The sequence below is a fragment of the Lampetra fluviatilis genome, chromosome 7, assembly GCF_964198595.1.
Source record: "Lampetra fluviatilis chromosome 7, kcLamFluv1.1, whole genome shotgun sequence".
NCBI classification, from domain to species: domain Eukaryota; kingdom Metazoa; phylum Chordata; class Hyperoartia; order Petromyzontiformes; family Petromyzontidae; genus Lampetra; species Lampetra fluviatilis.
The window spans coordinates 13,060,834-13,088,833 of NC_136281.1; the positions used below are offsets into that span (position 1 = coordinate 13,060,834).

General features: G+C 43.3%; 1 protein-coding gene across 1 annotated transcript in view; it reads right to left on the bottom strand.

The window, feature by feature from the left end:
* Positions 1–3,861: 3,861 nt before the first annotated feature.
* Positions 3,862–28,000, bottom strand: part of AVEN (apoptosis and caspase activation inhibitor) — a 47,216-nt gene continuing 23,077 nt past the window's right edge. The window contains exons 4-7 of the mRNA XM_078858561.1: positions 10,802–10,872; positions 7,327–7,422; positions 6,117–6,681; positions 3,862–4,586 (exon numbers count right to left, since the gene is read on the bottom strand). Coding sequence (XP_078714687.1) covers positions 4,462–4,586; positions 6,117–6,681; positions 7,327–7,422; positions 10,802–10,872 — 857 coding nt within the window. The 3' untranslated portion in view covers positions 3,862–4,461. The remainder of the gene's footprint in view (positions 4,587–6,116; positions 6,682–7,326; positions 7,423–10,801; positions 10,873–28,000) is intronic.

The window sequence follows — 28,000 nt, forward strand, 5'->3', positions numbered from 1 at the left end:
CGAGCGTTGTGGGCAGCAGAGGGCAGTTCAGCAAAATCTAATACTAAGCTGTGTATTTCTCACCCTTCACCACCCTGCCCTGATTGGGTGGTATGGTTAAACATCTCCCAGAAGCATGCAGGTGGGTCCATCTTTATACAATGTGGGGATGGCCCCGCATCCAGCAGTGGATAGACGAAAGAACGTAATTTTCGGTATTTTTTTCCTTCCAAATTCGACCCCAAATATTTTCGACTTGTGCAGCCATCGCAGTTGCTGCCACCAATCAGTGCGATCGCTGGGCCAATGCGCTTTCCTGCTAGAGTCGAGTAAATTGTTCTCGGCACGTGTGAGCGCTCGCTTTCCTTGTCTCCACAATGTCAGCGGCTGTGAAGAAAGGTCAACGTTTAAGTAACCGCAGAGTAAATAAATGGCAACCGCTGCCAGTTACACAATACAGGGTAGAACGTCCCATGTCTGACCCGCTGGGGGCCTGAGGTTCACAATTAAGACATGAGCGTAAAACCCATTCAGGGGGTCTAATTTACCCATCATTGCCACTGATGCGACAAAGGAAATGAAGTGGTTTCCTGTAGAGCATGATCTCTGCCATGGGAATGTGGAATTTACAAAACTGGCCTCACAGTCGTCAATGCGGACGATTCCACCACGTTCGAAAGTGTCATTGGATCATCAACGTGACCACGCACACGGTTTCGTTATTACAATATCATGTGCGCACCTCGCGTGTACCCCCGTCTCGACACAAAGGGGTTCAATGCGCACGCAATCGGATTGGAAAAGAAGAAGACGAGAGAGCGAATCCACAACGTAGCGTTGTTCACAACAACACGGTTGGGTAAGGCTTCCGAGCGCCGCCCGTGCTTTTCTTACAACAAAACAATCAAACCACTCTCCGCGTTGCAACTGGGAATTCCTAATGAAAACATCGGCATGTTGCGGTGCTCCGAGTTTTAAAACAATCCTCGACCCGACCTGCTTGTAAGAGGTGGGGGAGGGAAACACATTTCGAGCGCTGAATAGCAAGCAAATGGGAGACGTCTCGCCCGCTGGGCCCCATATTCTCAGTGAGAACTCGCAATTTGTTTAGCTTCCGAAGCGATTCCCATTTTAAGCTAAATCTAGATTGGAAATCTAGACTGAAAACTCGTTTATTTATAGCTGCTTAGTCGCCTTTCCACCGCATGGTACGAAATAAGTTCAACATACTGTACAGTTCAACACAACTAATTTGTTCCGACGGGTCCGTTAAAACTTGGTAGCAAACGTTCTACCTGCTCTTTTTTGTTGCCTACACTTCTACTTCTCCACTGCCACGTGAACTTTAAGTATATGAAGTACTTTTTTTAAAGCGTTCATGTGCATCTTATTCAACTTGGACAGTTTTGATGTGGTTTCCTTGTTCACCAAGGTGCCTGTGCCTGACACCATCGCAATCATTGAAGACTTGGTTCATCAAGGACTGAATGCTGGGGTACCCCCCCTGGTGAGACACTGCTTAACCAATACATACTTCACCTGGAATGGAACCTTCTACAAGCAAATTGAGGGCACCCCAATGGGCTCCCCCTTATCTCCGGTTGTAGCCAACATCTTCATGGAGAAATTTGAGACGGACGCCATCCAGACTGCGACTCTACGCCCGACCTTATGGAAGAGGTACGTAGACGACACTTTTGTCATCTGGCCACATGGCCGGCCTGCTCTAGACCAATTTCTCGACCATATCAATTCCATACACCCAGCCATCAGATTCACCATGGAAGTCGAAAATGATGGCAAGCTACCCTTTTTGGATGTCCTAATCAAAAGGAGACCTGATGGTTCAATGAGCCACTCTGTCTACAGGAAAGCCACCCACACGGATGCTTATCTAAAACCGGATTCCCACCACCATCCATCCCAGAAGAATTCTCTCATCAAGACTCTATATCATAGAGCCCAATGCATCTCCGACCATGAACACATTTCCAGTGAACTCAAACACGTACGCCAAGCTCTTAAGGCTAATGGTTACTCCGACTACACAATCCGCAAAGCCATCACTCCAACCACCAAGAAAGATCCTGTTGAGGAGCCTTTCAAGACCATCACCTTACCCTACATCGCTGGGGTCACAAAAAAGATCTCCAAAATCCTGATTAAACACAAGATCCAGGTCCGATTCAACACAGTACATAAAATCCGTGATCTGGTACCGTCTGTAAAAGATGTGGTTCCAGACATACAGTACCCTGGTGTCTACAAACTAAGTTGCCTCTGTGGTAGCAGTTACATTGGGGAAACCAAACGACATGTCTCGGACCGCATCCGTGAACATAAAGCTGACCTGAAACACTGTAGGACAAACACCTCAGCCGTGGCAGATCACTGTTACAACTCAGTGGGCTCACATGACATTGACTTCTCCAAGACAGAGGTTCTCTGCAAGCCATCTGGCTATCATGAGAGATTCGTACATGAGGCGATCCACATTTACAAACACAGAGACAATTTTAACCGAGAAGATGGATTCTGGCTTAGCAATCACTGGAAGGACGTAATAAACCATTTTGATACACATTAGGGTGGGTAGAATAATACATAGTGTTATATTAAAAATGTATAAGGTATAGGGTGGTTTATAGCAATACAGTATGTAATTTAATGTTGGTTTTGCCTATGGAAGTATATAGTACGGTATAGACGCGTGTGATGTAAGAGAATAAAGTTTAGATGGAAGCATATTATATAATTTTTTACAACGTAGAATTTTTCATGTATTACTTACTGTTAGTAACTCAGCTTATTGTAGAGTATAGTAAGTTTACTGATGATGCTATGTAGTTTATACTTTAGTTTGTCATGCAGTTTATACTGTAGTTTTTTACGTGGTTGTTTAGTAACTACAGCTACATACTATTAACATTCCTTTCCTTTGTTAATGCTCCCCCCCTTCCCCCCCCCCTTTGATGCTGCTAATCCTGCATAATGCACGGGCATAGTATTGATTTGGAACCCCCCCCGCCCACCTCCTACGCATTTTCCATATGCTGAATTCCTCTTGATATGCAAATTATTTTGTTTAGGCGCTCTTCTTCCCACCTCCCCCCCCTCTAACCCAGCTTAAATATACGCTCCAAGCTTGGGGTGTTTCATTCTTCGCCTGAGGATGGCTGCTTGCGTTGTGGCCGAAACGTCGTGAGAATTGTTTTATTATGTTTTATTTTTATTATTTTATTACTTCCCTTCTACGTGACTTTACCGAAAGAACCAAGAAGATGAATCCCTGCAGTCACGAAAGCTTTAAATCGAAATTGGACGAGACTGTGAGAAAGTCCACTGTATGTATAAGTGTTGAACTTCTTTCGCACCATACGTAGCCAACCGTGCTATTCGGAGGACAAACTAAACACGAAAAGCAGTTCTAAATAAATTACGTTTTCAATCTAAAGTATTTAAAAGTGCATGGCTCCAATGGCTTCCTCATATCGGAAGAGCGTTCCAGACGGCCGCAGAAGCGCCTCTGAAAGCGTGCGATGCAGCGACCGTCTTTGTTCGATCGCCAGCAGCCAAAAGCCGCTGCAAGGGTGACCAGAGTGCGTGATAATGGTGTATGCTCCTTGAAGAGATCACCAAGGTATCGTGGTTCATTTGTGACAAGCACGTTGTGTGTAATGAGTGCGCCCTTCTAATGTATCCACCAGTTCAATTGAGACAGGTCAGACCATACATCAGCATACGTCACCTTTAGTGCTACAACTATAATGGATTAAACTAATGCAAAAGCTGTCCACCAACAAGAACATTGTCAACGTCCTCAGTGTGACAATGTGACATGTGATCTCCCATGTACTGACTTCATAGAGGTACACTTGGTTTTAGTCACACATTCAATCGGGACACTTTAATGTCTGGAGCAATTCAACATACATGCCAGGGAGAAATAGTTGAACCACAGAAACATACTTGCTGTACTGTTTCACAATAGGCCACCACATTGCCATGCGGGTGGGTTCATATTGATTTAAGCACGAATTGTCAAAGAAAATCTGGGAAATGAGCCATCATCTGCGCAAGCTGGCTCAATAGCAAGTACGGTTGGCACAACGTTGCTCACTTTTTAAGCTAAAGGAACATCAGTCCGAACCCTCAAAGTAAGGAATTGCCAGAAACATCTCAAGCAGAGCAATAACTTAAGGCCCACTCCTCAGGAGGGTGTTTCCAGACAGAGCAAAAATTGCCACCATTTGCTGCCACACTCAAGTTTATTTCACAATTATGATAAGCTATTGCTTAGTTCATGAACAACACACAAAGACAGTGGAGAATATGCCTTCAACCACCGAACGCAGTCAGTCACAATGTCCGACGACACTTCTTGAATTGAACCCCGTTCGTGCACTGGTCACAATTCCTCCAGATCTTCATAGCGCCCATACTCTCTATTCGAACTGCACACCGTTGCCTTCCCGACACTTGTCACGCAATCATGCTGTCCAGCCAGTCTTCCAGGTCATCAGTTGAGGTGGGCATTTGCGATTCTGCCTCCTCCTTTGGTGGTGCGCCCATCTCTTCCGCAGCCTGATCGTTGCCGAGCCCGCTGCCTGGAACCGCAAACGCATTCGCAGTAATTTCTCCGACGAGTCCACGCTTACCCACGAAAAGTTAAAATGCTTAGTTTGTTGTCCTTCCCCCGCACCTCTGATTAGCACGCTTGGCTACATACGGCGCGAAAAAAGTTCAGCATTCATACAATATTTGTGCAGATTTTTTTTTAACGTCACATGAGTGTCACCACATCAGATACTTCATCATCCGCAACATTTCTCGCAGCGTGCTTGGCCCATGCAGCACATTCAATAACTTGCTGACATTCCTTAGCTTAGATCTAACATCTGACAGGTTATTTTTTTTTAAGTCAAGATAAGCATAACATGTTTTGAAGGCAAAAGCAGGGCAGACACGACAATGGTAAAAGTTACATGTAGTTCAAAAGTAACAAAGTGTTCTGCTTCTAGGGCTACTAGATATTTAAAACTATGATTTAATTCCAACAGATGCCACCATGGTGCAATGGTTAACACACTAGACTTGCAATCCAGAGGCTGTCGGTTCAATCACCCTGTGTGGCATTTGACACAATGGGCAAGCCTCTTAAACCCCTCTCCCCTCGGCCCTTGCCCACCCAGCAGCACTGTACCAGCTGGATACGCCACAGTCAATCGATCGGCAGGCAACGTGTGGTGGGGTAAAAGTGTGGGCACTCCCACCATTAAAGATAATGGCAGGGCTGCACCTTTATCACCGCAATGCCACTTGATCTATGACACCCTACAAAATCAACGTGCATGGGTAACGTGGTTACCAGTCTCATTTGTGTTGTGTTGTTTGTTTTCAACTCCCTATCCATTACACTATTCCACGTAGCTGCTGCTACTTGAAATACTATGACACAGACGATGACAACGCCGATCATATAAATAAACTGAACATTACGTTCGCAGACAGACAGAAGCCGTGCTTCGTGCGAGTCTACGATTATCGTCCATTTCATTGTGTCTTTATTGCAGGTGGTTTTTGAAAACTGAAAAAGATTCCGATAAAAGTGTAATGGTCTGTGGGTGTGAATGATGTTCCTGGGTGTGTATCGTCAATATTAGAGACACACTCATTTGTAAAAAAAAAAAATCTAAGAGTCTCAATGCAGAAATTAGTAAGCAGTAGTCCTCATCTCCATTTCTGGCCCTGATCCAATGCTGAAAATTCTGCATTTCTTTGGCAGGGAATGCTACCACGTGACAACTGCCATTGAATTTACACACTTTAGTAATGATACAATTATTTTCAATTCAGGGGGTTAACGATGGGCTAAGTCGACCCTCAACCCTCTGATTGTGAGTCGAGCACTCTGCCATAGCGGCATCTGGCCAGACTAAGCACTGAGGTGGAAATGACCACGACGGTAGGAGGAATCGGGCAGCCAACCCGCAAATGTGAAGCCACTCAGCCAGGGCTAAGCCAGAAGACAATGAACACCTTAGCCTCTGATGTGTTTTCTGGTTGGACCGAAAAAAACATCATCACAGAGCTACAGAGCACAACCGTGAAAATCTGCGAAAGCGGTAACTTCTTACCCGCATCATTGGCAGCGGTGTCAGTTAAATCTGACTCGGCACCAGCGAGGTTGTCCAGTCCAGCTGCTGCGCTGGCCACACCAGCCGGCTCCTCCTCACCGCCCGGCGCACTCTCTGGGGAGTGTTCTGCCGGCACAGAGGGCGGCTGCGGTGCTGCTGCCTTGTCTAGTGAGAGCAGGAAGTCCAGCTCTTCATCCAGCACGTCTGGCACGACCTCCACGTTCGCCAAAACGCTTCTTCCAACGCCATCACTATCTGGCTCCTTTGGAGTTGAAGGGCCTCTGCTCTTTGCCTCGGTGACTAAATGCAGGCTAGTGGAGTCCGTTTGGTGTGCGTCTGTGCCGGGCCCTGACGTGTCTCGTGAGTGAATGTTGGTAGTAGTGGCAGGGGAAACAATCTTGGAGGCAATGAGAGTGGTGGTGGTGGCGGTGGTAGTGGTAGAGGCGGCAGCGGTGGTGGCAGGGCTGGGAGCAGTAAAGGCCAGCTTGTGAACTTTAGGTTGCTTAAAGTCTAGTTTAGGCACTGACCATGTTGGAACTTTCCCAATATCCTTGGGGATCACATCCTGCAAGAAAGGCCATGATTTAGTATTAGTTGCAATGAGGTACACTTTATAGTTTCATTGAAAAATCAATACGAAATCTCAGGACTCTTTTTAGTTGTTTGGCCAATTCTCGACCAGCGATATTCAATCCTCTGGTTTGTAGAGGTAATCAAAGTATCTGGATAAAACCCCATGTATAACAGGAGATAACACCGCGTAAGAAAATGCAGATCGGCAAAAGACTTGCTGTACTGGCCACCTCGTAGCCTTGCAATGAGGCTTTTGTATTCAATTAAACCTGTGCAGAGCATCATGACCTGCGTCGATAGCACTACGTTACAGGAATGTGCTACCACCAATACAGGTAACGTTGGTGAAAACAACAACACGTGTGTAATCATGGATGAATGTCCCGATACTCAAACACTTCAACTTAAAAGCCATCAGGAGAGGTGTCGCACTATTGATGCTTGACCTGGACAACATTATGTAAATACTCATCTTCATTGCCGTACAAATGAAGCCACATAAAATGCAATACTCTCACAGTTTTATGCTTTGTTGATGTACGAACCAATAAAAAAAAGCAGAGCAAATGCATATAAAACGGGAGCCTTTATGGTCAGCAGCTCGGCTAATAAAAGATAACAGCCAATCCTTGAGCACCAGGATTATCTCCGGTTCGATGTTGAGTCTCAAGTGACGCGGTAGTCCATGAAGAGCCAGGGCAATGGCCTCGCAGTCAATGGAGAGAGCATCCATCTGGAAGGGAACGTTACACAGCATTAGGTCGTGCTACCTTAACTTTCAATTATTTTGAAAAATCCTTCAACTACTTTACAATTGTGCTGGTGGCATCAGATGAAAGCGACGGAACGAATGACAAGATACTGGGTAAGAGAACGGCCTAGAATGAAGACATCAGTTAACTACTTCCGGCATTACCTCAACTGGTTTCCTCCACAGAACACCAGATGACGTTCCCTTACGTGTCCTGCACGGAATGGCCCATGGAAATTAAAGCGAATCTCATTGCAGGTTTTTTCCAGGTTGGGCCGCATGGTTCAAGATTTCTTCTCTCAAAGCTGTTATCACGCACACACTGCCGTGGGCATCGAGCCGGGCGGTGGTCACGCACGCCAGTAATTCAGCACTGTGGAGGTTCACACGAATGTGTGCGAAAAACTCTTCCTGTAGGCTTGAGGTGCTGTCCTCTGGCTTGCCAAATCAAGGCAGTAACAGCAAATGTGGTCTCCATCTGTTCCATCTGCATGGGATATAGTTTACCCCCTTGCATGCGTGGGTTGTCTCCAGGTACTCTCGTTTCCTCGCATGCAAATGCTCATTAATTGGCCGATAACACCTTAATATATAGAGGGCAGCAGAGCCTGGGGGATAATTTGGTGCCAGCTCACCGCATGGCTGTCTTTCCCATTTGTCTGTGGTTCTTGGTGCCTGCGAGTCATTCTCTTTCTATGAGAGTGAGCAAATACTTTACAGCATCTTGCAAGTTGAAATAATTCTTATCTTCACGAGTTGAATAGCGTTGAATCAAATCTTCTGTGTCTTGAGAGGTATTGTATGCCAATTTAAGCAATAAACTACATCATTATTAATGTTGTTTTTGTACAATGATTGGAGACCACGTGAAAAACCTGCAGCTTACTCCACTTGAGAACCTGGCTTCGTTGCATGTGGCTAGAGCCCAGATTCCAAGCCATATTCTAACTCTTTGAGGACTAATTATGCCTTGCGAGGAACACTTTTTTTTTACGGAGGTAAAAGTGCTCCGTCTAATGCTGAAAAAGAGTTCGACTGGAGTAACTCCAAAAGTGCTGTCATCATCCGGAGGCCGTTCTCTCCCGCGTCGTGATGCCGTCCTCGCTGTGAATGCTCCAAATGGAAATGTTTACATTTCGTTGACGATGCCAAGAGGACGGCTGCAATATAACGTGACAAAATAATACGCAGAGGGCATATCGCGGAGTCAAAAGGCAAGTGGCCAATGTATACCATACACCAATAAGTTTTCACAGATATCTTCCAGTATTTTTTTTGTTTCCAGTTGAGTATCACCTGGATGACCTCAAGGCAAGGAATGTGTTAAGCCCCCAATGCACTGTGAAAGCATTTGTTGACTTAACATCTGCAATTTACCATTCAGCCAATTTTCCATCCAATTTCTACTGAAGTCTGCATCTTAGGTGCCCTTATCTCCTCCACGAGGCTCCATAGCAAGACGGTCTGGGAAGTATAAATGAAATATACCGAGCCCTCTGCTTTGTCTGCCACTGCCAGTGCCATTCTAAACGAAAATGTCAAGCAGATTTCATAAACGTGACCTACCCCCCTTCCATAAAAACCATGCCAAGCCTCAATGTTCTCAAGACATTTCTCAAAGGCAAGTGATTGAAAAAGTATGTTTGGCGCACTTAAACAATTCACGTCTAATTTACTTACCAATGGAGTAATTGCCCTGTAAATTTATGGACCCAGCTAATTATTTACACAAATTAGTACATTAGAACAGTGTGCAGTCCAACTCAGTGGTATTTCGTTTCAGAGGAACAAGATGGCAAAATACCCTGTGGATATGTATGCGGGGATCTGTCAGCTTGTGATATTAATTTCCTTTTATACATTACACATGTAAAGTCGCAAATACAACATCTATGCTGCATAATGTGTACTCTGGGACTGCACTATGGGGCTACTAGTGGGCATTGCTCTGTAAAAAACTTAGATGCTGCCCACTAAATCATTCAACTTTCTTTCCCTTATTATCCCAGCAAAATTAAATGCATTTAAGCAGGTAATTGGCTCGGGGTGGCTGGGTGATCAATGGACGGTTACACCAACCACTGAACCGTTTGCACAATTGATGGCAAGTTCAATTTCCACTTCCACCTGATAATTAATTTGAGGCATCAATACCAAGTTAACTGTTTGCTGTACAACCTATGAACAATTGGAGGCCCATTATTGTGCTGCTCTCATAGCACATGACGCACAGCTCTTGCAAAAGGTGGTGTGTTGCTAGGGTATCTCGCCTGGTTAGGGGGAGAATTGGGTTGATGTGACACGGGGTTGGTGCCGGAGGCTGGATGCTGCTACGCACTGTCTCGGTGTCTGCTCCCATGTTCGACTTGACTAAATTATTGCCTGCTAATCACAGTCGCCTGTGTTTTCATACCCTCAATGCACTTTGTGTAATTCAGAGAAACACAGTGATTGCACACTTGGCTGATTTCAGTTTTCAAATTACATTATGGGCATATCTGAGATATACTCCCATTGCAAAATTTAAAGCAAATCGACTAAACAGTGATAATTAAATTCTTTAATTACCTGGGTAAAGGCAACATCTTGTGAAATTTACCTCTCTAAGGACATCAATTGGTTCTACTGATTGCTAATGTGTTTATTTTGTCCTCTACAACACAAAAAGGTGAAAACACAAAGACCTAATTTTCATGGTACAGTAATTCATCAGCTTTACCTCCTCGACAATTGGCACTCTAGAGTGCTCAACTCGTACCCAGACGGCTGTGAATTCAAATCCCAGTCACGGTTATAACCATCCCATTTTCTCTGCAAGGTCATAAAAAAAAAGTATCACTTTTGTGGATGTCAACATTGGTTGGCCCCATTAAGAGGCTGGCGCCTACCGATGCACGTCAGTGTGAGGACACGCCTTAGACTTAGATTGCGCTAAATGGCAGGCGTTACCAAATTTGTGCCAGATTTACAGTAAAGCAAAATCAAAACTGCACCATCGAACTGCAATGGACACAGCGAATTTGGCTGTAACGGTTCCACCTGAAGACAGAAGCTTGTGTTGCCTCCGAAACGTCGTGATTTAATTTAGTTGTTTTTTCATTTATTTATTTTTTACCTACGTGACTTTACCGAAAAAAAACAAAGAGCAGCGAGCACAGTGCAAAAACACGTATGCATGCATGCACGCTGAACGTATTTTGCACCGTACATAGCCAACTGTGCTAATCGGAGGTGCCGGCGAAGGACAACGAGCGAAAAACACGATCACCAAGCGAAGACGGATGGCGGCCATGCCCACTACGCTGGCTGGCTGCGGACGTGCGACAAGCGAGAGGAGTGAGGACCTGCCCGCGAAACAAACCTGGCGCCGCTCCAGCGAGTCTGCCTCCCACTCCCTCTCATCGGTGAAGCGGAACTGGGCAAAGGCATCGCCTGCACGGGGGGGAGAAATGAGGGGGGGGGCACAGGGTCCAGACTCGGCATCAGCGACAGCCCATGGCAACGCAAACACAGACGGGAAAGGAAACGCCAACAGAGCGCGGGCGGCTTCATTTCAAACACTTGTTCATCCTCCCAATTAAGACTTTATTTCATTAAATAAATACATACGTACATATACTGCAGCCTCGAATTCCATAGCAGATGGTATGTTGATCGATGCCTTTCATGTGACGAATGCCCACAAGAGGTGGGCTGTAAGCCTTTGCCGTGAGACTGTGACTCTGCAGGTGGCCCAGAGATGGCAGTCGAGTAAATGGGGTTGGGACGTATCTTTCTGTTTTTTTCAGTGTTTTATACTCAAACGCCGAGGTTTTTTCTATGCACTTCAATTCTGACATGCAAAACACTTAAAAAATGTGTCCGAATATCCCAATGCATAACCACCCTCTTGACAAAGAGTCAATCCAGGGTTGCCTTGATAAAGGACATCATTATTCTTCTTCTTGGTTCTTTCGGTAAAGTCACGTAGAAGGGAAATAATAAAATAATAAAAATAAAACATGAATTAAATAATTCTCACGACGTTTCGGCCACAACGCAAGCAGCCGTCCTCAGGTGAAGAACAGGTCTGTCAGGCGCTGTCTTTCCGACGTGACTTTACCGAAAGAACCAAGAAGATGAATCCCTGCAGTCACGAAAGCTTTAAATCGACATCATTATTATTATTAAGAAAACCCAACGTGAGCCATCAACAACTCTGTCAATGAAGACTGCTTTACCGTAGCTATGCTGGGAACATTTTTTACAATTAAATTTTAGTTTAACACATGGGATGTAACTAAGGCACCCAATGGCTTGTATTTCATAATAATATTACCACACATTTCACCAGTCATCTTAGGATTTAAAAGCAGCATTCCATTGTATAATGTATATTAGGCTGCAGTGACAGAGCATTTGTATTCGTCTGCCTCATTATGTCCACGGGTCATTTGCTAGGGGGAAATAGGCGTGCCTCAAAATAAACAACAATAAACAAAGTAAATGTAAATTTCTGACAGCAGGCTCCCTCGATTCAATAAACATGTCTGGTACTGCCAGCTCACCGTTTTATAAATACTCAAGATCCCCAAAAAAAATCTGGTAAACACACACACGCAAACACGTTTGTGCATACATACATACATACATGTGTACACACGCACAAGAGCAGCAACAGCTACCATGAGTAAACAGTGGCAGTAATTAGCACCGGTTGATTGTGTACGGTGCAAAAAAAGTTCATACATACACTCGTGCCGGATTAAGTGCACTCTGGCTCGTCATGTAGAGTGGGGGAAGGCCCCCTCGACTGGACGGCAGGGGAGACTCCGGTGTTATTGGTTTGCAAGCCAAAAGTGGCTAATAATTGTACACGTCTTGCAGTCAAAAATCAATGGTAGAGGGCTTCATATGAGACTGCAAATGAGCCCGTTGTGTTTCTGGGGCAAAGTGTTCTTGAGAGTTCATTACACAAGCGAGTACATAGATATATAAATATCCACACCAATCTCTTGAAGGCACCAGGGCGAATTTGGTACAGCATGACCGCGCCAAAAAAAACTTTGAGAATTATTACAGAACAGACTAAAACCATTTGAATGTACAAACCACTTGGGCAATATTTGTTGTTGAGCACCTAAGCGGTGCTGTGGCCCAGCATCAAGCAAAGCTGAGCCATCGTTGTCTCTTGAGTGCTAAATTTTCCCGTACCATACCAGAAACATTTTAAGCTGAACTAACGTAGGGGAGGATCCAGCCTATTTATAAACTACTTGCCGCTGAGCATTTTCTGAAATTGAACCCTGCTCACCAAGTTGTATAGAGCGGTGTGCGAATCGCCATGACCATAACAAAATCTACCTACACGCGCGGCAAAAATTCCTTCATTTCAGCCAAAGATTCCAATCAAAGACTGAACTTTGCGGAGGTTCAAATCTGCACGAAGTCACAACCCTCTGTGTAGCCCAGCACAATTCAATTACGCAATCCTGCTTCACAAATGTTTCATTCCTGGGGACGATTAAAAAAAACATTTTTTTCAAAGTTCAACTATGCTTACATAAGCCATGTAGGCAGGAAACATCAACCAACTTGGCTGGCACATGTCCATTTGCACTCAAACGATAAATATCCCTGTTTGTATTTAAATGACCCCTCCCTTCGACGTCCTGTCATCCCCCAGCACATTCCTCCTCGGTGCCAAGATATATCCACAGCTCTCTTGACGTGCACTAAACTAAACTGTACGATATCACTGAGGCCAAGAGAAATACAAGGCAGCGGCCAATCTTAACAGTCAATAACCAAATTAATTAGAATATATGAATGAGAAAGAAAGATTGCATTTTAACGAGCAACTGCACGAACCGTACTGAATTAAGAATGGCTCAAGGCACGCTGTATTGCTCTGTAACGCTCAGAAACGCTTTGGTCAAGATACTTGGCAAAGTCTGGACATTGTGCTGACAACGGGCATCAACTTTGGCTCTAATGATGGCATAAAATGTGTTCAACAACGGTGGCCAGCGCACGCTCGGAATAGCAACCATCCAGTGTGCGGCGCGTGCGTGTTTAATTTGAGCTGTCTTGCACGTACGGCTGATCGCGAAAAGCATGAAACGTATAAACGTTGCTGCCATTGTTTTTGCAAGCTCTTCTCATTTGATGTTACTGTTAGAACAACTGTCACGCTAACAAGGGCCATGCAAGTCATATGCACAGCTGAACTGTGCAGCCCGAATGGTTGCAGGCGAGATCTATTGAAGGGAGATTGGTAGAGGGTGCATGATATTTTTGCTCTTCATTGTGATGTGTGACCCAGCTGTCCTGTGAAGTCTGATAGTATAGTTAAAATGCTTCCTTGTGTCTCGTTCCTGATAATGTATAATGGGGATAGAAATGTAAATAAAATCAATTATATGACTACACACAGTATATAACAGGAACAAGCAGACGAAGCTATAGAGCAGTGTCTCTGCGATTTTCATACTGCACTGAATCTGGGCATCTCAAGGTCAATTCCCGGTGACGGCTAACATCGTCGGCAAGTGACACCTTAACCATCTTTCACAAATCCACATTGACCAGCATGGTAAAGTATGGTCAAGCAACCCCCATAACATGGCATGGGTAGGCTTTTTTTTATCAGGAGTGGATTGGGAAGAGTTGTGAATTCAAATTATTATTTTAATTTGATAAGGAAGAAAATAACTGGCGAGCACAAAAATAATCACCGTAATGAACTTGCACGATGGTGTATTCAAATTATTTCTTTAAAGCACCCACACACAGCTGCGAACTTGCTTGGCAAATTGAAGTTTAACGATATTGTGAGAGCAAATACAGAGATTTGATAGAGACCCCAATGATTCCTAATGATCCCCTTACTTTACACTGAACAGGTGGATATTGTGAAATCGATGGCTCCATATCTCATGGAGGAGAGTGTTCAAAAAATATTTAATACTTGTATTGAGATTGGTGGGAGTCATGTACAAGCTTTGAATTTTAATGTTGTTTTTCCTCTAATTTCTCCGCATTATCTTCGTGCAGTATATATGTCAACGGATCGCAGTAGAAACGGGACAAACCATAACCTCTTCTTGGTTCTTTCGGTAAAGTCACGTAGAAGGGAAGTAATAAAATAATAAAAATAAAACATATTTTATTATGTTTTATAATAAACATAAAACATATTTTATTATGTATTATTTTTATTATTTTATTACTTCCCTTCTACGTGACTTTACCGAAATAACCAAGAAGATGAATCCCTTCAGTCACGAAAGCTTTAAATCGAAACAATAACCTGTTGTTCTATTGGTGGGCACGTACATTTAAGTCTTCATTGAAGCTGGCAGCCCAGGCTGTGCAATGACTGCCCAAAAATCCATATTGTAAAAAATGTGGTGTCGCTTAAGTCAGCTTTTTTGCCACTACTGCATGATAATTATACATTTTCAACTTGACATTTAGCATTATCTTAAAGGTGATATAGAAGGTGTGCCTGCTGCTAAAGGGACTTCAGCAGTAGATTTGAATGTTATAAAGGGAGGTTTCACGTCTCGTGACGGGATAGGATGTTTATGTTTTTTTTATCTAATTTTTGTTTTATTGCTTACAATTCTAGAGATATACATGCCTATGCTCTATATTGGTGTTTAATATAAAGTCATTTTGGGCTACTATTTATATCTCTTAATCTTTTAAAAATTCAGCCTTTGATTTGTGAGAGCTTGGATGACTGCATCTACAGAGTCTCGGTGATAATGTATGCCTCATTGTGCAATATTAATGTTTATGTCTCTGCTTTGTTGATGCAGTGCTCACACAGCACCACAGATCTCCCGTCTAATATAGCCGGGCAACTGGCTAAACAGCATAATCCGTGTAACAAATCAAATAAATCTTGACTTAAAGCTTTCGTGACTGCAGGAATTCATATTCTTGGGTCTATCTTCTTGGTTCTTTCGGTAAAGTCACGCAGAAGGGAAATAATAAAATAAAATAAAGTAAACATAATAAAATTCTCACGAATTGGTGTTTAATATGAAGTCAAGACATTGCAGACAGCTGTCTTCACCTGCGGATGGCTGCTTGTGTTGTGGCCGAAACGTCGTGAGAATTTTATTTTATTGTTTTATTTTTATTTTTTTATTATTTCCCTTCTACGTGACTTTACCGAAAGAACCAAGAAGATGAATCCCTGCAGTCACGAAAGCTTTAAATCGAAAAATTATTGGGTCTTTCGGTAAAGTCACATGGATAGGTTCAAAGACTTTACCGAGAGACCCAAGAATATGAAATCAAATAAACTTAAACTTATTTTATGTTCAAAAGTTATTTCCAAAATGTGACTGATAGTAAATGATTTATGGTTGAGGAAGCGTCTCTAAAACTGACTTAATCATGTGGTTGGTTTGGTTCCTAAATTGCCCATTATTTTGTTCCGAATGATCTTCACAGAAAAGTTGTGTGTACATGCGATAAGAGGCTAATGGGTCTATAGTCCCTCACGTCAGTTTTTATCACACTTTTTTTTAACACAACAAAGACCGGGGCATCATTCCACTATTGAGTCGTTTCATTTAAGCGTCAAAATGTAGTAAATAGGTCCACAAATTTTGTTCCAACAACTTCTTTACCGATGTCCACAGAAATTCCACCTTGTCCGGGAGGCATCTCTCTCTTCACTCGATGAATGGCCGAGTTGACCTTGTGAAGCGTGGCACACGGGGAACTTAAAGCTCTTCGTCTGAAAAATATTCCCTTCTGTTGCTATAGAGATCTGTGTAAAATTCCTCCACTAATTTTAAGATCGCATCTCTACCATGTGATTATGGTTACATCTCTCGAACCCCAAGTGCTACTATTTGTCAATCGCCAATCATAAATTTACCTTTTGCTGCTTTCATGCGTCCGTTGCTTGCGATGGCGTCAGTTCTGTGTACTCAATCTTTGTTTCATAGCGTCTCTGTCTCTTTCTAAATCTCTACTCTTCCTAAACATGGTTTGTTGTTAACAAAGAAATTTGTTCACTTTACTTTTTAACCTTGCCAATTAGAGACATCATAGTGACTCTTAATAAAGGCAAGTGGGTTTGGGTAGGACGTATCGCTAAAAACAGTGATGAACAAACAATGAGGCTGGTGACGGATAACAAGGCCGAAGAGATAACACACCCAACAGGACGACGAGTACGGAGATGGCACGATGAGATCGGCTCACATGGCATCGGAAGACTCTGGGGGGACAGTGACAATGTGGGCAGGCCTTCATCCAGCAGTGGATGATGGCTGCTCATGACCAATTGGATTGTGTTTCAATAACGTGCTTGTTAGGATTTGATACACGAGAGCTGTGATTTTGCATTTTTATATATAACATGTTCCTATCAACAAATCAGTGCATCCTTATCCACATTTGACAATACAGTTATTCTGAAGGTGAATTGGGGCTCATTATTACAGCCCTCATCTTTTGGAAATGAGATATCACATCTCACTAGGTTTTCACCTCGTTATAAATAAAGGGCTTCATTGATTGAACACATTAATGCAATTTATCATAGAAACAAACAGCAGCCCCAAGTCCCGCGAGAATGACGGTAATAAACCAGCCAACACAATGAGAAACCTTTAGGGTTCAATGGTAAGTTTCATGGGCAGTTGACAAGAGTGATAAGTGAGCTTCTGAGACGATGAATTAGGAAAGAGGGACAGCAATGAAAGAATCAGAGGTCACACCCTCTCCTGCCTTCATATAATAACACTTCCACCAGTGGTGAGAGAAGACGCAGCATCCAAGATTCAGTGCTTTGGAGGGCCACTGCACCAATTCTGCCGACCTATGATGTGCCGCTCCCGCTCTCTTGTCGGTATTTACGTGGTGTATCAATGCCAAATTAATTACCAACAATTAATAATGTACTCGGCACTCTATTGCGAGGGTGACCTTAGGGGGATGCATTTCCAGTGGAACAACGTAATTAGCACGTAATGGCAACGATTAATTAAAAGACGGGGAAATTGTTATTTAAATGCCATGAAATATGTGGGCATGTTCTTATAGTTCTTGCCACAGGAATGTGGAATTTGTTGTACCACCTGCTCAGGGTCACATACTTCTCTGTTTCTTTGAGCAAAGGAAACACTTTTACTTTTAAAATACTTCGTGCATTTAAAAAGTCTGAAAGAATGTCGTCACATGTTACCATGAGCACATTTTAGACAATCCCAATATATAAATGAGATCTTTGCTGAATGTTTAGGCAATTACACGGATGGAAAAAAATATCGTAAGTGCTATTGTACGCCGCTGTATCAATTTGTCAAATATTAATACCGTATATGCCTTTCATCAGCTCTAAGAGAAACGTGTAATGGACTGCTGGATCAAGCCATATCCATGATGAGTCCAGAGCTGTCAATTTCCTGGTTGGTCAAATGCATCTCTGTTATAAACCGCTACAGATAAAGTTATTTTCAGATATAACCCGGCCAGGTTCCAGATAAACTAAAGGAGCAGGTGAGACATAAATCATCCTTGTGATATAGTCAGGGGCGCTTTTAAGCCTTTCTTTAAATGGTGCATGTTCACAAGCACAATGTGTTACCACTTCCATTTTCAAACAAAAGACTGCATTACGATTGTATTATTCGGTCCTTGCTCTGTTAACTGTCGGATTAAAGTTGAGCAACATTCATACGAAGCACAAACTTTATTCCAAGGATGCACGGCAGTGCTTCCATCCATGCTGTGTGTATGAGGCCCTTTATTCTACAACAATGATGATGGTGATGACGGTGATTGATGATTGATGCCGATTTCCTACCCTTGGCAAAACAATTGTCAAACATACCACTGCCTCGTTTTTTTACCATCACAGTTCACACCCTGGTTGTTCCACCCACTATTCCTTCACACAATTCCCAGCATTGCTTTGTGCCATGTTTTGGGAGTAAAAAAATAAGTATTCTTCATTGACACCTTTTGATTATGTTTCTCCGTATTGTTTGACAGCGGCCCTATCTACCAATCATTTATCTGCTTGCCAAATTCATATCCAGGAAATTGAATTAAACCTTTAAAAATTGATGCCTCCCGAAGGGAATGACACAAATGTCATGCGAGTGCATCATCCTTCCAAATCTGCCCTACTTATAGCAAAGCGCAGAAATACTAAGCGGTGCTTTCCGTCTGTTGCTATTTTCTCCTCAATATGCCAGACAAGAGGATACACCCAAGGTCACAAAATAGTTCGAACGCCGGACAAAAGATACACAGAATCGCACTGCATGTGGAGAATGCTAAAACCCCATTGTACTATTCAATTCAGGTAAAAATGTTTCCCAAACATAACGTCGCTTAGTATTTTCTGTGAAACTAATGGCCATGGCTTTTTGCGACTTCATTGCTGGCTCGATAAAAAAACCTTTACAATGGGATGTATTTTTGCTCTCGCAAAAACGTCTGATTCATTGTCAATGTGTGGAATCTCGCCATTGTAAGAGGACTTTTGCAGTTGACCATCAGATCCCAATATCCATTCTATTGCACCAGGCTCAATTATCATCATAGACTTCAAACAGCATTGTCTTCTATTGACACATTTAAGAAAATCTGCTTCAATTATATAAATTATAACTTAAATGCTAAAGCATCTATATACAAGTGGATTTCACGATGCTGTACAAGATAGCCATACGAACATAAATGCTATACTCAAAGGTTTTACGCTATGAATGAGCACCTAAGCTGTGTGTCTCCGACTGACACACATCTAATAAATAATTAATTAGTAAGAAAAAAAAACATCCAAAATTATAGTGAGGAGTACTGCAGTGCCATCACTGCAGTGATGCGACAAGAGAAAGTATCGGAATAACATCACGGTGTTATCAATGGAGGGCTCGTGTCACTTCAAAAAATGTTTGTACCTAAACAAAGCTTCCAACTTTTCCCGAGAGAGAGCCTAAGACACACAACTTCGGAAATTCTGTACAAGATGAGACGTTTATCTACTGGGTTAAATCCTCCTCCTTAAAGCAGGGTGCGTACACACGATACGCCTTAAAACAAGTATATCATTTGGAGATATTGGGGTGGAGTGGTGGCACAGTGGTCAGTACGTTGCACTATGAACCGGCGACCCGAGTTCGATTGCCAGTCATGGTTCGATAGCGTGGAGTGATGGGTGACATCTGAACGAGTGCTGGGCCCTGCCCCCTTTTCACCAAACGCACAGACCGGTGCTGTGAAGTATAGTCACACAATTCCCATGACCAAAACAGCGTGGGGAGGTGGCCTTTATCCAGCAGTGGTGTGACAGGGCGGTGAATGTTTATGAGTTTTACAAAACAGCTGATTGTGTGCAAGATGGCACTTGTACAGCACACAACTGTAATATGAGAATTTAGGTTATTTAAAGCCATGGCATTAGGTTTTCATATAGGCGATGTTAAATTACAGCCACTTTTTCTGAATAGTTTGTACGTGTTTGCTTTAAAAGAAAAAAAAAATCAATTCCCACAGCAAATGTGAGAACTGATGTATTTTAAAAAGGTTTGAGAACGGAGTGTTAAGACTTACACAAACTACTTAATTTATATTTTCGGTAATAATCAACCCCTGGGAAAGTTGTGAGCAGCTCCCAGGCACAGGGCTAACTATACGAAGCAGAAGGCTCCAAGCAGATGAGGATAGAGGGGCACAAACAGACAGACGTTGAGACACAGAGATGTAAAGCAAGAAAGACAGGAACACAAAGATACAAAGAAATAGACTAATGGATAGCAATCGACGTGGAGAGATACACAGAGACATAAAGGCAGAGCGACACACACAGAGAGAGAGAGAGGCAAAGAAACAGAGATGCAGAGATGTGGAGAGAGCAACACAGAGCAGAGGTGTGCAACTGTCGCCGTGGGGGACATTTGCAGCGATAAGTGGGGCCCTATGCAGGCACACACAGAGACTGAGTGAGAGATAGACAAGCAACAACCCCCGTTGGCCACTCAGTGGCGGTGGTGTCACCACGGCGCTTGTGCCATGCTAGGTACAATTTGAGGTGTCGAAGGCTCACTGGCAGGTCACGGGACAGACCCAGGTGCCGTGGTTTGACTGACTGAGATGGCTGGCAAATGTGTGCTCACCACTGTGCCAACTTACAGTATTTTAGTCGCTCATTGTTGTGAGCATCGTTCCATTGCCCTCCGCTGTTGCTGAAGGGTGACTGCCTCCAACTCCCCAGTAGCACACTTCACGAACCTCCTCCCGAGTAACTGATCTTGACACTACTGGTACCAGTCATCGGCAAGTCCAATTATCTCCACATCCTTCTGTACCACATCAGTCTATCTCTAATCCATGCCGCGCCCATTTAGCCCCCCTATCTGGCCAAATAGAAACTGCTTGGGCCGGTGGTGGCTGGGCATGTGGGCGACATGACCCAGCCAACGCAACCTTGCCTGCCAGAGGAGCTCCCCGATGAGACTTTGTCCATACCTTTCAAGGATCTGCGAGCTCCTCACACAATCCAGTCTAGTTAAACCCAGGATGGATCATAGTGAGGCTCACCTGAGTGTTTCAAAATGGTATAGATGTTCCTTTAGAGGGTGACATTCCGCAAGCATAGAAAGAGCACACACACACACACACAGTGGGACAGACCGGCAGACATATGGAAGAAACAATATAAGATCAACAATCAAAGGTGAGGCTTTAAAATACAGCTAATACACAGAACAGGAGGTGGATACGAGCACAACCCTTGAGAACAAGATCATGTGTGCTTATAATCAGAAGTTTCTCCTTTGCCTTCTCCATAACAATGTAGTGTAAGCACGTGTTGCTTATATCAGATATGTGGTTATATACAGTGTGCTTATATCTAACTTGCACTTCAGAATGCTCACCCATTCCTGGCATACAAATCGTCTATTTCAAAAGCAAGGTCGTCAGTTTCCTGCAACCGTTTATTTATTGAGAGGCAAAACGTTAAATGTGTTTTTCGCCATTTCAATTTGGGATTAATCTTTCGACAGCGAGGCAGACTGCGGGCATGAAAAAATACATCTGGTTGTCGAATGTATTCGCTAATTCACTCCACACTCCTTACTCTGATGCAGCGCGCATGTTTTACATAGCTTTCATCCCACCTCAAAGAGAGGCATGACATTCGATAGCTCCATACCAGATGATTGCCCTATATGCCCTCTTGATCACAAGCATGACTATATTCATGCAATCTAAGCGCCCACCATTGAAAACGCTTGACTCACCATGGAAAGGCGACAAGGTTAAATTTAGATTTAAAGCTTTCGTGACTGCAGGGATTCATCTTCTTGGTTCTTTTGGTAAAGTCACATAGAAGGGAAGTAATAAAATAATAAAAATAAAACATAATAAATTAATTCTCACGACGTTTCGGCCACAACGCAAGCAGCCGTCCTCAGGTGAAGAACAGGTCTGTCGGGGAGACAGCGTCTGAATGAAACACGCCGTCTCCCCGACAGACCTGGTCTTCACCTGAGGACGGCTGCTTGCGTTGTGGCCGAAACGTCGTGAGAATTATTTTATTATGTTTTATTTTTATTATTTTATTACTTCCCTTCTACGCAACTTTACCGAAAGAACCAAGAAGGCGACAAGGTTAATTTATCCCATCCTCCCTCAATAGTTAATAAAATAAGTATCACTTTGTGGGAAGTCACCAGTAGCTGTATAACAAAAATGACTGCCTCAAACTATGCACGGACCTTTTATCAATCGTCAGCTGAATCAGTCTCCCCACAGTGCTGTTCGAGGGGGTTATTTGGCTGTACGTCACTACACTGGTCGGTACAGGTTTGTGAAGACGGGAAGAATAAGACGTCAGAGCATAGAAGTGCAATAAAACAATGGATGATGTTGCTGCACTACCTGATAAAGTAACACCGCAGCAGCAGCCTACAAGCACCTGTTTGTATGCATGGCGGCCACCCATCAAAGCACAACTCAACCTTGCTTGGCCTCCAAGAGCTCATGAGATTAGACACATTCTGTGTAATTTTCCTCCCACTGAACGAATGCCGAAGTTCACCACTGGCTCAGAGAAAGCCAATGGAGATGAGCACCACACCACACGCTCGCGTGAACTTGCGAGACATTTTTACTTGACTTTCTGATGCTGTGGTCGAATGTTGTAATTAAGTTCCGGAATAGGGTTACTGCCAATATAAACACCACGATCCAAAGATGATCCCCCTTAGGCGAAATTCCCAATACTCATCTCAAGTGAAGCCACTGGATACACTGTACTCTCATTATCCAAAAGAAGATTATCCTACAGCATTGGATACCCCCCGGATGTTCAAGCTGGACAGAGTAGAGACCATAATAGTACATGCCACCATTTCTGGGAGATTTCCAACAGTGTAAAACATCTTGTGATGTCAGATTTGCATGGGAAATTGATGCAAAATTGATCAATTACACAGCGTTTGTTTTGTAATTAAATTGAATTAGGTTATGTAATTCTTAATCGGGTAACAAAATGATAAAATATTGACATTGTAAAATACTTTTTGGATAGCTGCTCATTGGTGGCCCGGAGCCACTGATGGTAATTCCATATTAGTATGGTGGGGCCCTGTCTCCACAGTAATACTTACCATAGATGTATTGGTAACATTAATTATTGTTATAGTGACTCAGTTTTAAAGCTGATTTGGCCATTAATTGCGACAATCTTGATTTGAAGTTTTCGTGACTGCAGGGAACCATACTCTTTGGTTCTTTCGGTAAAGTCATGTAGGTATAAAATAAAATAAATTAAATCACGACGTTTCGATCACAACACAAGCAATCGTCATCAGGTGTAAAAACCACAGCAAGATTTTTTTTTATTGAAACACTTTCCTCTGCTCTTAATACTCTCAAAACATAATGTCCTAACATTGCATTTTGCTCTTTCTCGTACAACTTGTAAGTTGGAAAACTTTCCGTTCTAAGATTGCATTTTGTTTAGAATTAAACTCTTGTTATCAGTTGTTCATGAATTGGGAGAAAAAAAAAACAAGCCTAACTTTAGCCCACTCTGACTTTGAGCGGCTGAAACCTAAAACATTTTTCCGGCCCAACCATATATGCATTTAATTTATTTTTACAAACGTAACAAGTGAGCCATGATGCCATGCCCTCAGCTGAGCTCAAGACCTTATCAGGTCTGCATACACACACTCACAATTTAAAAACCACAAAACTCACTGCGCCACGCAGAGCACAAGCACTTTTGCTCCAATGAAAATCTAAATGACAATCTCACCTGGCATGAAACCACAGGTATTAAATAGTTTGTGCAGGATTGTCAGAACACACGCATGCATGCATGCATATATGTACGTACATACATGCACGCGTACGCACATAACATCTACAGGGATCCTAAACAGTTACGATTATATCTGAATTATGAACTCAATTGTTCAGATAATACCCATAATTCAATATTCTTGCCAACATGTTTTAGAGGCACTATGTCAAAATGACTCTTTATGAATAACATGCCACATTTTATCACACTCATAATACTATGCCAACATTACAACCTACTCCTCAGTACCTTGTACATTGTTCATGGCTTTTGTTGAATTTTACATATCGCGTTAATGTGTATTTGTTCAATTAATGTACATTCAGGATAAACAAAGACAACTCACCCCTCTTGGACTAGGAACAAGTGATGGGCCAAATGATGTCCGCGAGTGTTTATTGTGACTGGCACCACACACGAAGCGATGTGGTGGAGCCAACATCGCACGAGACTGTCCACCTTTGCCTCTTCATGCCTGATCTTAAACACATTCCTGCGGAGGGAGCTGGTAGGAACGTTGGGTTGCTCGGTCAATGGCCAGGGTCAACGGCGGCGTGGTGTATTCCGCAAATATGGCCGACTGTGAGGGCGGGCACAAGCCGGCGTGAGTAGGTTAAACGTTGAGTTTTATAAGGGCACCACAGGGTGACCAGCCCCTCCCCACCCAGCCCCACCCCCCACCCAGACCCACCCTCCCCACCCAGCCCCTCCCCACCCTCCCCTCCCCACCCAGCCCCTCCCCACCCTCCCCTCTCCACTCAGCCCCACCCCTCCAATTTTTGGATGCACGACGAACGGACACAATAATCCCCTGTGGGCTGGTGGAACCAGATGGTTCCTACCAGTATCACACCATATCAGGTACTCATTTCAGTCTCAGTGAACATATTTGAGGGCTATGCCATGTCGAGATACCAATTGCCACAGGATTAAATATTAAACCCAAGTACTTTCTAACATGCCAACATTGTGCAAACATGTTAAAGTAGAGCCCAGCAATAGGTTGCTCAGGCCACTGCTGGCAGAAGGCCCTCCACTATAGGGAGCTCTTACAGAGCCTCTTCAGATGTTTTTTGGCCAACTCTTCTCCGCTGGCCAGATGTCTTGTAAGATGTGAAGAGTATGCACACGCTACCTGCTCAGACTAACTCTGGTGCAGGGTGGACAGAGGTGGGAGGCTTTAAGAAACGTGTCCATTGTTTCAACTGCTGTGTTGGGAGATCAAACTCGTGACCGCTGAATTGCAAGTCTAGTACGCTGAGCATAGCGCCAGTGGCTCAGAAAAGCAGCCCTTGGTACACGTTTATCTATAGAGGGGTTATGAGGTTTTAAATAACGGAAACATAAAATACATAAGTATCTTCACGCTAAAATACATAGACATTTACTTATACACATTCTCACCTTCATTATCAATCGTTTAGATATAATACAGCTCTGGACATACAAAAGTCAAAGATCCCCATAATAGCCTTAATAGACTTCATAGACTTTCGGGGCAAGTGCTGTTAGTGAGCACCTATGAAGGCCGGAAAGGTACACGAGTGGGTGGATGGGTGGTCAGCATCACGGCCGGCCACCTTTGTTTCCCTAGTGGCGTTGTTTACACACATCGCACCAGCTACTCATTTGAGTCCGAGTTGACATCGGGGAGGCCCACGACCAGTTCAGATATTCGTCACCGGTATTGGCTGTGAGCAGGAATCGAACCAGGGAAACTGGGTTCGTAGCGCAACGCGCCAACCACAACAGTGCAAACGTACACGTACAGACCCAACGCACGCACATGCACACAAGTACATACCCAACACACGTACACACACACGTACACACACACACACACACGTACACACACACACACACAAGTACAGACCCAACACACGTACACACACACACATACAGATCAAACTGGCTACCACTTGTTCCCCAATTCGCACAGCTGAACAGAGGTTAATAATAGACAGCTGCAGATTCAAGTGTAATAATGAAAGGCCACCAAAATTAGGGGTCACCAATCCCTGGACTGATTGCATCTCCAAACGAACCGCCACACCCATCATTTCCAATCGATGAAATGCAAATAATTTGACATAAGACTGTGTTTTCAGTGATTGAATCCACAGGCTCCCCTTGTTGTGCGGGAGAGTAAATTCTCCGCCAGAAATCTGAACGGCCCGGGAAGATTGGGTTGGAAGGCTGCAACGTGTGGGCGAGGGTTCAGTCACTGGCTGACACTAGGGCTTGCTAATGAATCAGGCAGTTTGCACTGCACTGGGAGATTGTAAAAAATATATATATACATTCCTCTGCTTATTCCTATATAAGGGCACAACAATTATAATCAATACTAAACAGCCATGCCTTGGTCTACTACCAGCTGAGCTGAGGAATCTATTTTATTAATTCTGATTTCATATAAATGTGCCCAATGAATGCACAAAGTAATCAAGTAACCTTTATTTAACCTCACTATATATGAAATGCGATGACACATTGTACTCACGATGCAACTACTATTTAAACCTTGTGTATTTATTTCTGTTTTTCTCCATTTTTCATTGCTGCCTTGACCACAGCTATGTTCTTCTTATAGGTCCGCTCATCGATATTGGACATGGAGATGCTTTGTATTTTCGTTGTATTTCTATGTATTCTTCGTTGTTAATATTAATGTTTTCAAATAAATAGATTCCTTCCCTTATACCAGATGAGAGCACAATCAAATTATATCAACACCGAAGCTACTCTGTCTTTGAATATCAGCGTAAGCATAAACGTGTTCCGTTAGAATTGTGTCTATGAGAACTCACAACAATTTTCACAGCAACGAAAGTCGTTGGCATTTTGTTTGGGGCTGGAAGGGGACTTCAAGCCAAATAAAATTATAAACTAATTTCGTCCACCAGGTAAACACATTCCTAAAAGGTGACGCTGTGTTTGGAGCTCTAGCCCCACAATGAAAAGGGTGCAAATTTGAATTCCAGTTGGGGTTTGAGTAATTCATCCCTACAGGGTCAATAAAATGGTCTTCTTATACTGGCCTCTGCCATAGAAATGTGGAATTTCAACCACTGACTGAGGACCATCAAAGGATAATCACACTTTCCCCGTTGACACATTTAAATGTGAAAATGCGTAGAACTTGTAACACGCTTGTCGCTGCTGGCAAATATTTATTTGGCTTTGGCCAAATCATTTGGCTTTGGCCAAATCAAGCACGCATGTGTCAAGCACACGAGAGACCTTGATGGGGGCATTCGTTGCGTGCATCTTCAAGGTGCCCTGTACAAAACCGTGCATCTCAGCCGTTTTGCCTGCCCACTTTTTCAAAGACATGGATCGAGGCGCCAGCCGCTTGCCCAGGCTGTTAAGCTAAATGTAAATAAAAAAAATTGTCCAATTTGAGTAATGCACTGCCCCCCCACCCACCCAGCTGTCAGTGAGCCCACTCATCGCTCCCTGGCCCGAGTCACTTTTCAGCAAGTAACGCGTTTGTTATGCAACAGTCTCACAACGCTCGAGCAGCAATTATTGTACGGCTATATTGTTTGTTTACTAAAGATCCTCTCTCCATTTGGCCAGGTCGTGGCTGTTGTTGAACTGATCATTCGATGGGTGTTGCCAGCTCGAATCCTTATCTAGAGTCGATTGAGCTCATGATCTTTCTGGGTTTAAAAAGTCAGTAGGGATGAATGAACGGGAAAGATGAATATGCCAGGGTAACGTTGAACAGAGTTGAATGTTGCCCAATTACTTAGTTAAGCAGGAAGATACTTTAACCTTGACATTAAATTGGTGTAATAAAAAGATCCAACTGGTGATTCGTTTTTAAAAATGCAAAGTTTGTAATTGCAATTCTACATACACAGTAATTAAAATCCACATTATTTTAACATTTGGAATATATGACTATAACACGCAAATGCACGCTCTTACGAAGTACATCACAGGGCCTTAAATATCCAGTTAACAGGCAGCTTTAATAATGCATTATGGAATCGCTGACTGCAAACTGCCTCAATCTCACGCGCAGGCTAAATACAAATCTTCCCAGCCATATCATTTATCGCGGCCCTATTATTTCAACCCGTCTCGGCGAACGTAAAAAGAACAACAACAGCAGCAACACTAAGCTTTAAACTATGAAGACCTAACAACTGCTGCCAACACCAAACATCAGCCAGCTTGACAAGTGCAGCGCACACATGTAGCGGGGCTCTGGCT